Source organism: Vulpes vulpes, chromosome 9 (genome assembly GCF_048418805.1).
Source record: "Vulpes vulpes isolate BD-2025 chromosome 9, VulVul3, whole genome shotgun sequence".
NCBI lineage: Eukaryota > Metazoa > Chordata > Mammalia > Carnivora > Canidae > Vulpes > Vulpes vulpes.
Window position 1 is genome coordinate 88,348,289 of NC_132788.1, and position 12,339 is coordinate 88,360,627.

The window sequence follows — 12,339 nt, forward strand, 5'->3', positions numbered from 1 at the left end:
ATAATGACTAATAATGGTAAATAAATGAATAAAAAGATACATAAATAAGTGATAAATGAATAAAATATACTATAGTCACCATCAGAGGTACAAAGGAAAACATTGCAACATACTGAATCAGTGATATAGAACACCTAATAGGGAATATTCACTCCAGGAATATGGAAGAAAGAAACAGATTAAAGCAATAGAAGATGATAGAAATGATAGAGTAATGGTAAAGAACTAGAATATGGATAATTGGTTTTCCTGATAAACAGATTAGAATTTATCAAACAGAAGGAAAGAAAATCTGAGAGGGTATCTTTTCTGAATTAAAGAAAAACTACAATTATATAGATCAAGAAAGGCTTCCTATAAGAGAGATTAATGAAAAAAAATCTTAGAAGTTAGTCTAGCTTAGTGCTTGGTACATGAAAGTCTCAATTTGTATAAATTAGAGAAAAAATACACATAAGCAAAACAAATGGATTCTGGTAAAATTTTCTAATTTTAAAGAACAAATTAAAAATTCTGAAGTCTAGAGACCAACCAACCAAATAAAAAATGAAACTAAACAAGGAACCAAATGGAGATGGCAATTCTCAGATATGCAACGGCTCAGGGAGCATGCCATCTACACATTGTGTTTTGAAGAAAAATGACTCAAGATCTCCTTTAACTGGTCAAAGGACAAATTATGAAAAGCAAGGGGAAAGGGGAGGGGGATAAAGAGTGCAAGAAGAACTTAAAAATGTGGGAGTCATGCCGTTCAAGTGCCAGCAATAAGCACTAAAATCAGCTAAAGTCAGAATTAAGTATAAATGATTTAGCAAATATGGCTATAAAACAATGCAAAGTCAATAATTTGACAAACTTCAAAGCACCTTCTGCATGCCAGGCAATTTTCTAAGTATCTGAGATGAAGTAGAGAATAAGAAATATAAAGTATATGCCCCATGGAACTTAACATCTCATAGCAGAAGATAAAGACATAAAAAATATGTATGAGGTGATGGAAAAGCAGGTGTGCAGGGCACAGAGTACTGGGGATTCAGGAGAGGAAGAGTTTCTACTTTATACATGATGATCAGGAAATCCCTTTTGGAAAACAGTTGAGCAAAAATTTGAAGGAAAAGATGGAGCCAGTGGTGAAGATATCTAGAAGGAAACTGTCCGAGGTAGAAGGCACAGTAGATGCAAAGGCCCTGACATATGAGCAAGTTTAATGTGATTGAAGAACATAAAGGCAATGTAGCCAAGTAAGTAAAGGTGAAGTAGAAGGAGCTGAGAATACAGAGTCACTTGGGGTCAAATCATGTAGGAACCTGTGGGTTGAGGAAGCTTTTAAAATGACTCATAAGGGTACTCATGCCTTTGTTTAACTGCCTGTCCTTGAGTGTGGGCAGGAACTAGGGACTTGTTCCTAGCAAACAGAATATGTGATATGAATCATAAAGCATCACTTCTGAGACTAAGTAACAAAAAACTCTGGCTTTCATCTTGTTCACCCTCTCTTGCTTGTTCTAAGGAACATCAACTAACACATTGTGAATTGACCTGTGGAGACAGCCATATAAGGGAGGCCATTGGCTAACAACCAGTGAGGACTAAACGTTGCTAAGCTTCTCAGGAGTGAGTGTGGGAGGATTTCCTTTGTTCGTTGAGCCTTCAGATGAGACCACAACCCCAACAACATTTTCATTGCAGTCCCACAAGAGATCCTGGGACAATACTTGGATTGCAGCCTTTGTGAGAGACCCTGAGCCCGAGGACCCAGCTGAACTTTACCCAGATCCCTGACTCACAGAAACTGGAGGTAATGAATGTTTGCAGTTTGGATTCCATAATGTGGAAGTTATAGGTAACCTTGAGGAGAAGCACTTCACTGTAGATGAACCTGTCTAGGGTGGGGTCTGGAGAAAACAAGGGGGGAGGTAAGATCCTAGGGCACAATACAGCAAGAAATCCATGACACAAATGAAATAATTCAATAACAAAAATAATTTTGGCTTAAGAACCTGACTATATCAGCACAAATCTGGAAAGTGGTAGGAGTAGGTTAGTGAAGCAAAAGTGTAGAAAATGACCACAAGATTCCAAAATTTCTTCTTGTATTTAAAGACAATGGGGAACTCTCATCTGCTTCAGCCTGTCCACATATAATTTGGTCTTGAAGTAGGAATGACAGTTAGACTCAAACTTTTCATCCAGAATAGAACCCAGGAGCTCTCAGTAGGCACAGACTTTGGGAGGCCATGGAAATTCAAAAATCTTTGATCAACACTGTTCTTTTCCCACCAACTGGCCAAAACATTTTCCATGAGTAGGAGAGTCTTCAGAATGATTGGCAGAGCATTTATATTCCTGCTGCAGACCCTACTAATGCCTATCTCTCTCTTCCAGGGAGGGGAGATTCACATTAGGTCACTTATCCTCTGTGGGCACTTTGCTTAGCATGAGTCACATATATTCTTGTCTTAAATAAGATCAAGATCCCAACAAGGTCACCAGGAGATTTGCCTGGGTAAAGGCAGCTAAACAAATCCCCAAATCTCTCATGAGCCATGTTGGGGGAAAAAAAATCCCAGAAACTGTTTTCCACCAAAGCATGTGAGGGCATTTCCAATGCTCTACCAAGCTCATGCTGATTACACTGTTCAGAGGTTTATAAACTAGAGAGAAGATTAAGTAAATCACGGTCTTGACTGACAACGAGAGCATATATTTTTAGAAAGCTTAGGATCTTTGATTGGGATTTCTGTGTAACCACATATACAAAAACATTAGGCACAACTGATGGGCACCTTCTGATACATGAAGCTCTATCTTCAACATTTACTTACACAGCCCCAGATTTAAATATCCAGTTCATTTTTATAAGTTAAAAAGATGGTGAAATGAGTGAAAAAATTAGTGTTTTATGTTTTCCAAAAAATAGATTTGTGACATATTTTCATCCAAAGCAGGAGTTGGCAACCTTTTTCTATAAAGGGCCAGGTAGAAAATATTCCTGGCTTTGTAGTCCATATGGTCTCATCATGTGCTCATCACATCACATCATGTGCTCATCTAACTACTGAGCTCTGCCATTTTAGCAGGAAGCTGTCCATAGACAATAAGGGCATGTTGTTTACAAAAACAGCTGGTAGATATAAAAGTAATTATACCCAGAATATGTAAAGAACTCATATCTCAGCAATAAAAAGACACATAACGTAATTGAAATAAGGGCAAAGTATATGAAAAGACATTTCTCCACTGAACAATTCAAGTAGAATAGGAAAAGATGCTCTGCATAATTAGTTATTAGGGAAATGCAAATCACTTCATGCTCACTAGGATGGCTAAATAAAGAAAATAGACAATAGCAAGTGTTGACAAAGATGTGGAAAATTGGAACCCTTAGATGTTGCGGACAGGAATGTAAAATGGTGCAGCCACTTTTGAAAACAGCTTGGTCATTCTTCAAAAATATCAAACATAGAGTTACCATATGACACCAAAATTCCACTTTTAGGTGTCTACTACCCAAGAGAAATGGATATATATATATATATATTAATACAAAAAGTTGTATAAGAATGTTCATATCAACATTGTTAATAATAGCTAAAAAATGGGAACCCGATTCTAACAACTGATGAATGGATAAACAAAATGGTTACATACAAACAATGGAATATCATTTGGCATTAAAAAAAAGTATTGACATATGCTACAATATGGGTTGACCTTGAAAACATTAAACTAAGTGAAAGCTGATCACACAAGGCAATGTACTGTGTGATTCCTTATCTGCAGAGTACAGAATAGGCAAATCCATAGAGGTAGAAAGTAGATTTGTGGCTGGGGTAGGGAATAGGCTATCAAGAATGAGTGTGTGCATGAGGGGTCCTTTCTGGGATGTTAAAAATGTTCTAAAATTAGACTGCAGTGATGGCTGCACAATTCTGTCAATACACTAGTCCAATAACCTATACTTTAAATGGGTGATTTTTTCTTTTTTTTTAAATTTAAATTCATTTTGCCAACTCATAGTATGACACTCAGTGTTCATCACATCATGTACCCTCCTCAATGCGCATTGGGTGAATTTTATAGTATGTGAAATATATCTCAATAAAACTATAAGAAACATGAAACATGTCAAGATACCATAATGGCATCTCCTATGCACACTTCCACAAAGAAGAGCACATGCCAATAAGCACTGGCTAGTGAGAAGTGGTGGGCGTAGTCAACCATCGTTCTAACAAGAGTAGCAATAGCAGTGATAATTTAGCAGCTACTCATGATCGACCACTCACCATAAGCATCTGCTAAGCACTGTATATATATATATTTATAAACAAACTTATTTCTCTCAACAGGAACCAGAGAGGTCCCCCAAAGCCATGTAGAATCTGGGTGTAAGTCATTCTCCATTATTGGTAAATTCCTTTTCTTTTTGGTGATGATGAACCAAATCTACTTCTTTAAAAACTAGACTGTTAGAAATCCAACCAAAGCACCAATCAACCTCATTTTACAAGAAGGGCGAAATGGCCCTGGGCTCTCTGCCAAATCCTTGGTTCACATTGGCTTTAGTGCCCAAATCACACCATATTCTCAAAAAGAGGGGTCTCGACTTGCCGATTTAGAATGTACAAGCCAGGGTGGTCTGGGTGGCTCAGCGGTTTGGTGTTGCCTTTAGCCCAGGGCGTGAATCTGGAGACTCAGGATCCAATCCCACATCAGGCTCCCTGCATGGAGCCTGCTTCTCCCTCTGCCTGTGTCTCTGCCTCTCTCTCCCTCTCTCTCTCTGTCTCTCATGAATATATAAACAAAATTAAAAAAAAAAAAAAGAATGCACAAGCCAGGCATGAGAACCTGTTATCTGAAAATTCGGCCACTGAGTTTTGGGTGGAGGGTATGTTGGAGCTTTTGATAAGGTTTATAAAAGGACAGTGCCTCTTGGCAGTGAGTATCCTGGAGAGTTAGCACACAGGATCCAGTTTCTCAAGACTCTGGGCTATTTTTATTCCTGGAGCAGTAATCCTTACCATGCCCCCATGCCTGCCTACGGTGGTATGCAGAGCAGCTGTTCTCTATGGCGACTTGAAATACAGCATAACTGGCAGCTACTTCATTAACCCATTTCTATGATGTTTGTTGTTGTCAGTCATACTGGCTTAGACCTCGTTTTGCCCCTCTATTGCTCCTATTTGTCAGCTTAAAAAAAAAAAAAAAAGGAAGAGAAAAGCAAATGCCAAACACATCAAAGGCCCTGCCTCATAGTTGACATTTAGAACCAAGACGTGCCTTGAGTGCCCCATCTTTCCCTGGGTCATCTGTCCACCTGTCTGTCAGTCCTGCTTTAAGATTCTAGTAAATACCCCTGAAACTTGAGACACTCCTCTGTGTCTCAGAGTACCCACCTGGAATGTGGCTACAACATGTATGAGGGATCTCATTCAAGATTCTTGGAGAAGTTTGTTCCATCTGCCTGGGATGCCCTTCCCGCAGATTTTTGCATGATGGCGGCCTCTCCCCATTCAGGGCTTTCCTTCTGTCAGGCCTTCCCTGAACCACCCCACCCCTGAGTCTGCAGAAGAATGGCCCTGCAATATACCCAGATACACATGTGTGAGGATGAGCATGCATCTCTGCCCTTGCCACTGCCAGCATTATCTCATCTCTTTATCCTGGTCTATTTTCTACAGAGCATTTACTACTCTGGGTCCCTCCCTCTCTCCTCCCTCCTCCCTCCCTTCTCCCTGCCTTCCTCCCATTCATGCAATACGTTGTTGTCTGTATCTCCCACACAAATGGAAGCTCTGCATTGGCAGCAGTTTGGTTCTTAGTGTTTTCAGGGAATGTTGTGGCATTTGTATGGGAGGATCCTTCGTTGGGCAGCTGTCACCCCAACCTCCAGGTACGAAGGCATGCTAACAGTGCCCTCTTACTGTATCACCCAACAATCCCTCCATACACTCCAAGATGACCTCGAGGGGGCTAGTTCGCAACTGTATCCCCAGCGCTATGTACACAGTACATGCTAGATACACAGTTATTGAACAATTTAATTACAAAATGAAGAAATGGGACAAGATCTTTTCATAAAGGAGCCTATAAGCGAAAACAGTGAATTTGAAAGCACAAAAATTTGAAGCTTATCATTCTTCAATCTCCCCTCTACTGACAGTTTGGACCAGATCATTCTTTATTGTTTTGAGGGGCTGTCCTGTGTCTTACTGGATGTTTGTTTAGCAACATCCCTGACCTCTACCTACGAGATGCCAGTAGCACCCCCTCTTAACCAATTGTGACAACAATATTTCTATATGCTATGTCCCCTGGGTGGGAGGAAATTGCCCCTGGTTGAGAACTACTGTTTAGTGAGTAAGTATTAGTTTCTGCCAAGATGAAATACTCCTTTTGCTCAAACCTGACAAACTAGAAGTTTACCAACACAGACTTGATACATAACTCCTGCCATATTCGTTAGCTCATATATATGAAATCCCGCCAAAGGAATATTGTTAAACTGAATATTTGCCTATAACATTTTGCCAACACTATTCATCTATTTTTAATGAAAGGTTCATATTAAGTAGTACACTCCATTTAAATACCATATACCTGACAATAGCTGGTGGTCAGGGGTGTTAATTTCTGTCCTAATTAGCTGATTAAAATGAGATCTTCTGTCTTAACATCAAGCATTCCTCTTCATTATACTGCCTCGAATTATGCAAATGAGACCACATAACCCCATTTTCAAATTTCCCCAAATGAATGGATTTAATGTGTTTCTCTTTTGAATATGTTTCTTGCAAAGAAACAGACTGGCAGATCAGAGCTCTCCCACAAATTTACTAAAAATAATTGAATTTAACACTTAAATTAGATGGATTTTTGGTATGTAAATCACACCTCAAAAAAATCTGTTTTAGAAAACTGTTTCTGGAGGAAAACAATGCCTCTATGGTCTCTCAGCTACTTTTTTTTTTTTTTCCTGCTGCTGATCAGATTAGCTATTCTAAGCATCACTTCAATGCTCAGACCTCAGAAAAGACATTTGCTGATGTAGAGATAAGTACTGGGTCAGCACACTTGCCGTTAGGATGGGGTACTAAATGGTTTTTCTATCCCTTAAAATACCCATAGTGGTCTGTGTCATATTACGAGGGCATGGATTGGAGTTGCAGCTGCTGATTGCTTCTCTTCGAGTTTTTGTCAAATGCTGTGTTCTCCTTGTCTGGACAGTACAATTTGCAAACTTCTGCACCTACACAGGACAGGTGAAAATGAAACCCATCTTCCTTGAGTTATTTATTCTGTCACTATTTTTGGCAAATTTACCACACATCAAACTTGGTGCTTAGCACTGAGAAGACAGAGCTAATTGGGACAGTACTTGCCTTTGGAGGGTTTTTAAATTTTATTTAAGAAATCAAAGTGAAACATTTGTAGAAGAAGTTCTAGATTTTGATATGCTAAAATTTACATTTTAAAGCAAATGAAAACAATTAGAATTTATTATCTGTTATTTTAGAAATCCCCAAATCTGAACTTTTTTTAAAAAAGATTTTATTATTCATGAGACACACGCACAGAGAGAGAGAGAGAGAGAAAGAGAGAGAGAGAAAGAGAGAGAGGCAGAGACACAGGCAGAAGGAGAAGCAGGCCCCATGCAGGGAGCCCGACATGGGACTTGATCCCAGGTCTTCAGGATCACGCCCTGGGCTTAAGGCAGTGCTAAACCGCTGAGTCAATGGGGCTGCCCCCAAATCTGAACTTCTTTAGAGAAAACTGAGATGCCATACTGTGTATTTGTCAAAGAGAGTCCAGAAGGAGAAGAGGAGGGTCAGACAGACCATCCAGAGATGGGAGAAGTTCCCTGCATAGCTTCACCCTCCCTGGTGGCTCAGTGTTTCCCTCAGTGCATTTCTTTTCTGTCCATGGCATTTCTATCCTCACATGGTAGTAGCAGTGCCTATGACTCCTGTCAGTAGGGCCCAGTCTCCCCAATAAGAGCAGAGTAGAAAATTAACACCATGATCTAGGTAATTTATGGAACTCAAGTCAATAATAACTAAGCGAGGGCAAAACAGGTTTCTACAAGTTCAATTCATTTTGTAGCATTCTTATTGAGGATCAATCCACTCTGCTTCAGGTACTCCATGGGGTTCTGTTCAGAGGGACAGGCAATGAAAAGAACAAAGTCTTTGACCTCCAGGACCTTCTAGATAATTGTCCAGCTTTTCTATTCACCTGTCCTATGTGGACATGGCTTTAAAAATAACTGCTATTTTACAGGTCTCTGGGGGCAATGTCATTATGAAGCTTGGTTCTCAGTTGTGAATATCTAGAGAGCCTAGCAAAATCAGGGGGTCAGGAAATATTTAGTGAATAAATGAGTGAATGAATATTCCACCTGCTTGAAGATAAATATTAGTCACCCCAATTCCTAGCATTTTTATACTTCTTCATAGTCCAGTATTTTATTTGTTTTCTCATTTTATCCCCAAATCAAGCCAGAGTAAGGTGAGGGAGGTAATGATCCCAATTTATTTTAGAGAGAACTTCAGAGACCTGAGACCACACATTTAGCAAGTTACAGAGTGAGTGACAAACCTACATGGACTTTATAGTCCCAAGGTTTGCATTTCTAATAAGGACAGGAAAATGGATGAGGGGCCTGACTCACACATAGAAGGTTCTAGCACTCTGGAGAGACATTGTAGGCCAATGAGAGAGTCCTACTACTTCTTCCTTTGCAGTGAGAAAGCAATTAAGAAAATTCAGCACACTAGTGGCAGCTGGAAAGTTGGCAGGTCCCTCAAGAGAAGGACTGTAAGCAATGTCATAGGCCAAGAAGATGGATGGAGTCCATTTATGCACTGAGGCTGACATACAAATGGAATCCTGCCAGTTTGACTGCTCTTTCTTCAAAGATGTCATTGACAGATGAGTATCTAAATGTTTTTGTTTAAAAAAGAAAACAAGAAAAAAGAAAGAAAGAAGAGAATAAAGCAAAAGCAAAACAAAACAAAACAAGAAACTCTTTCTGTCCCAAACAGACACACATAGCCGATGAATGTGAAAACACCAGATCAGGCCTGAGACCAGTACAGGCTTTTCAAAGTCATCTTTGATGATTATTTGCAAAGTTGTACACCTTTCCTTCCAGAGACATTTCAATTTAACACAAGGATTTCATTGAAACCCCACATTCCTGCCAGTTGGCTGTTTTCCATCTGCTGTTGGAGGCACACTGGTGGGGGGACAAGCATGCTCACATATTCATCTTCACTTGCCAAAACAAGGCTTCTTCCCCAATTAAAATGACCTTTTTTATTTTAGAGTAGTAAACAATGTCTACTTAACTTGCGGAAAATATACAGAAGTTATCGAACCTAATCACACAGTGACATGATGAGTGAGTCAGAGTCAATACAATCTGTGGGGAGAGCTGAAGAGGCCGCTCTGCTTTTGGAGACAAAGAGGTCCTCTTGAGGTCACTGCCTTCATGGTGCCGCATCCCTGGCAGCCTTCAAGAGCAAACTGAGCAAATCTGTTTTACTTCTGTCCACCAAGCACACTTTTAAAAAGAAGGTTAATAAGCACTGGTTTTAAAAGGTAAGTACTAAATACAGTTCCTCAGATAACCTTGCTTCTTTGTCTTCCTCTGTAATTATCTTCTAATGATGGGGATCTGTTGACATACACTGAAGAGCAGTAAAAGGGAGGATTTCTCTTCTACCCACTCAAGGTTCACCAAACCATGTCCCATGACCTACATGTGGTCTCTGGCCGGCTGTGTAACTCAACAGTAGAGCAGTACAGACCAGCAAACCATCTGGAAAATTCACATTCTTCTCCACACTGGACCCAGACTGAGTCCCCATTGTGACCATACTCAGCCAAACAGACATTTACGCAATAATTGGCATTTGGAAGCATCTGACCTTAGTTTGCTAGCTTGGACAGAAGTGGCTGGGATAGGCACAGTGATCTTACAGCCGACACAGAACATCCTTCATGATGACTGAATGAGAAACCCTAGGAAAGGATTTCCAGAAAATTCCAAACACAGGGGGACAGTCCACTTTGGTCAGACCATGTCATTGACAGCTGCTGCACATGGCCCCATTCCAGAGAAATAACATGCCTCTGGAACTAGCTGGTTGCATCACCCTAAAGGTAAGCAAGGCTGACCTCCTTTGCGCAAAAGTAAACCTTACTGAGTTAAATGATCTGTCTCCTACTTTCTTCAAGGAACATGAGAGGCTAAGTTACAAAATTTGAAGACAGCAGCCGTGAATCCTCAGAGTCCTTATCTCCTGACTGATTATTTACAGGTCTGCCTAGATGAAGATGATCTATAGGTCAGATACATAAGACAGTCTTCCTTGCCATATCCAACAAGCCAGGAATAAACAGGGCAACTATCCCCAAATCTTCACATCCCTGCTAATACAATCATGATGCATAGGCTAAGTCAGAAATAAAGTGGGGAAAGGAGCCCAGTGTTTCCCAGCCAAAGAACAACCACTTCAAACATGTCTGCTCTATTTGCATTCCTTCTCACAAATATTCACAGTGTGCAAAGACACAATGGTTGATGTTCAAAGTCCACCTATGGTACAACTTACTGAAGGAAATTGCCTTAGAACAGAACAACTCCCTTTGGTAAATCTAGCCAATATCAGGATGGTGCTTGGAGGGTCTTGCCCATCCATCAACTGATGGCTCCAACAATATCAGAAATAGATGATATGCCAGGCAGACTTATAGACTCCATTTTTGTCAGGAGCTGACCTCAAAGGAACACTTGTGGCAGTGTCAGGCCCTTCAGATCAAATACCAGCAACAAAAGTCCCCAGCTACCACAGACATCTACTGACACTCTTGAAAGTGAGAGAGACAGCAAAAGCCAGAGACAGGATTTCTTTGACAATTCCAGCTCTCCATTGTGAAATGTTTTGGCTTTCTCCTGGTCCCAAACCTGGCACCTGCAGATCCATCTAACTCTAATTCCTCAGTAGGATGAGGGTGGTGACAATCGCAGGCTCTTCACAGAAGGCACATTTCAGCTTACGTGTACGTAAAACAAACCCACACTTTCCTAGTATGCCCACTGTGATCCTAATGATGTGGCATTGGGAGATCTGGAGCTTACTTTAAATGAGCATGCTGCCTGCTTTCAAGAAATTCTCCTCTGCATATACCAACAGTTTCTTACTGGCTCAGAGTTTAAGAATAAGAGTACTGGGAGAGATTTCTTTTGTCACATCAAACATAACCAGCTGTCAGAATCTTGAATTGGTGAAGATGATACCAAGCTAAGAAAGAAGTAATTTTCAATTTTTGTTTTCTTTCAAATCTTATTTTTGAAGAGCAGACATACTGCATAGAAGTAGTTGACTGTCCAGATGAATGTATGCCATGCTTATTTATATTGATTAAAATCCATCATTTACCTGCCACCACAGGAGATTTCCGTTCATCCAGGAGCTGGATGGAGGTACTCGCTGTTACCACGTTGCTTTTGTTGACTATTCCTGAAAGAAGAGAAACCATCACAAGAATGGAGAGAGTTACACATACAGCTTAGAGAATAATCATATTGGCTTACAGTTACCAATTGAGATTGTGCTGGTGTTTGGTTCCCAGAACCCAGAGTAGGCCAACTCTGTGAGGCCATAGCTGCTGGTGTAGATAACCCTTTCATTTGAAGGAATCAGTGCACTGAGTTCTAACCATCACACTGGGTGGGGGGTGTCCAGCCTCTTTACTTCACATGAAAATTACTAAGTACCACTGGAGGGAACACTTTTTTTTTTTTTTTTTGGTGATTTGTGGTTACTAATTACAATGTTTACTTACGTCAGTGATCATATTTATATCGCCTCTCTAAATACAGCCATGGAGAGCTACATGAGAGAAGGTTTTGAAACTGTTTCACACTTTGGGAACTTCAGCTCTGATTTGTTTGGTTATGACTTTACTGACTTATAAAATTCTAATTTCAAGCCCAGTTTTTCTTAACAAAATCATTCCAATTAGGGATAGACTCGGAACGCAATCCTTACTCCAAACTTATTAATGTCGTAACAGTATGGCATTAATCTTAAGAGATTTTCAATTACTAACAATGATTCCAATACATATGAATTAAAAGACACTGAGCGCAAATTTCAAACCCTCTTGGTTAATAACTGTTAGCACAGCACTTGCCTCATAAAAAGTGTTCAAGGGAATCCAATTGAATTGGGCAACAGGAGGGGAGGCAGACCTGAATTTGAATACACGTAGGACTGAAGCAATTGAGAGTTTTCTCCTGCTTGAGTCTAAGCAGTAATGAAACCA

The 12,339-nt window shown here is 40.1% G+C and overlaps 1 protein-coding gene across 2 annotated transcripts in view; it reads right to left on the reverse strand.

The window, feature by feature from the left end:
* The window catches only part of CACNA2D3 (calcium voltage-gated channel auxiliary subunit alpha2delta 3), an 833,608-nt gene that overhangs the window by 141,120 nt on the left and 680,149 nt on the right, over nucleotides 1-12,339 (reverse strand). For both annotated transcript variants that reach the window (XM_072720752.1, XM_072720750.1), the window contains one exon: nucleotides 11,451-11,531. In XM_072720752.1, coding sequence (XP_072576853.1) covers nucleotides 11,451-11,531 — 81 coding nt within the window. The remainder of the gene's footprint in view (nucleotides 1-11,450; nucleotides 11,532-12,339) is intronic.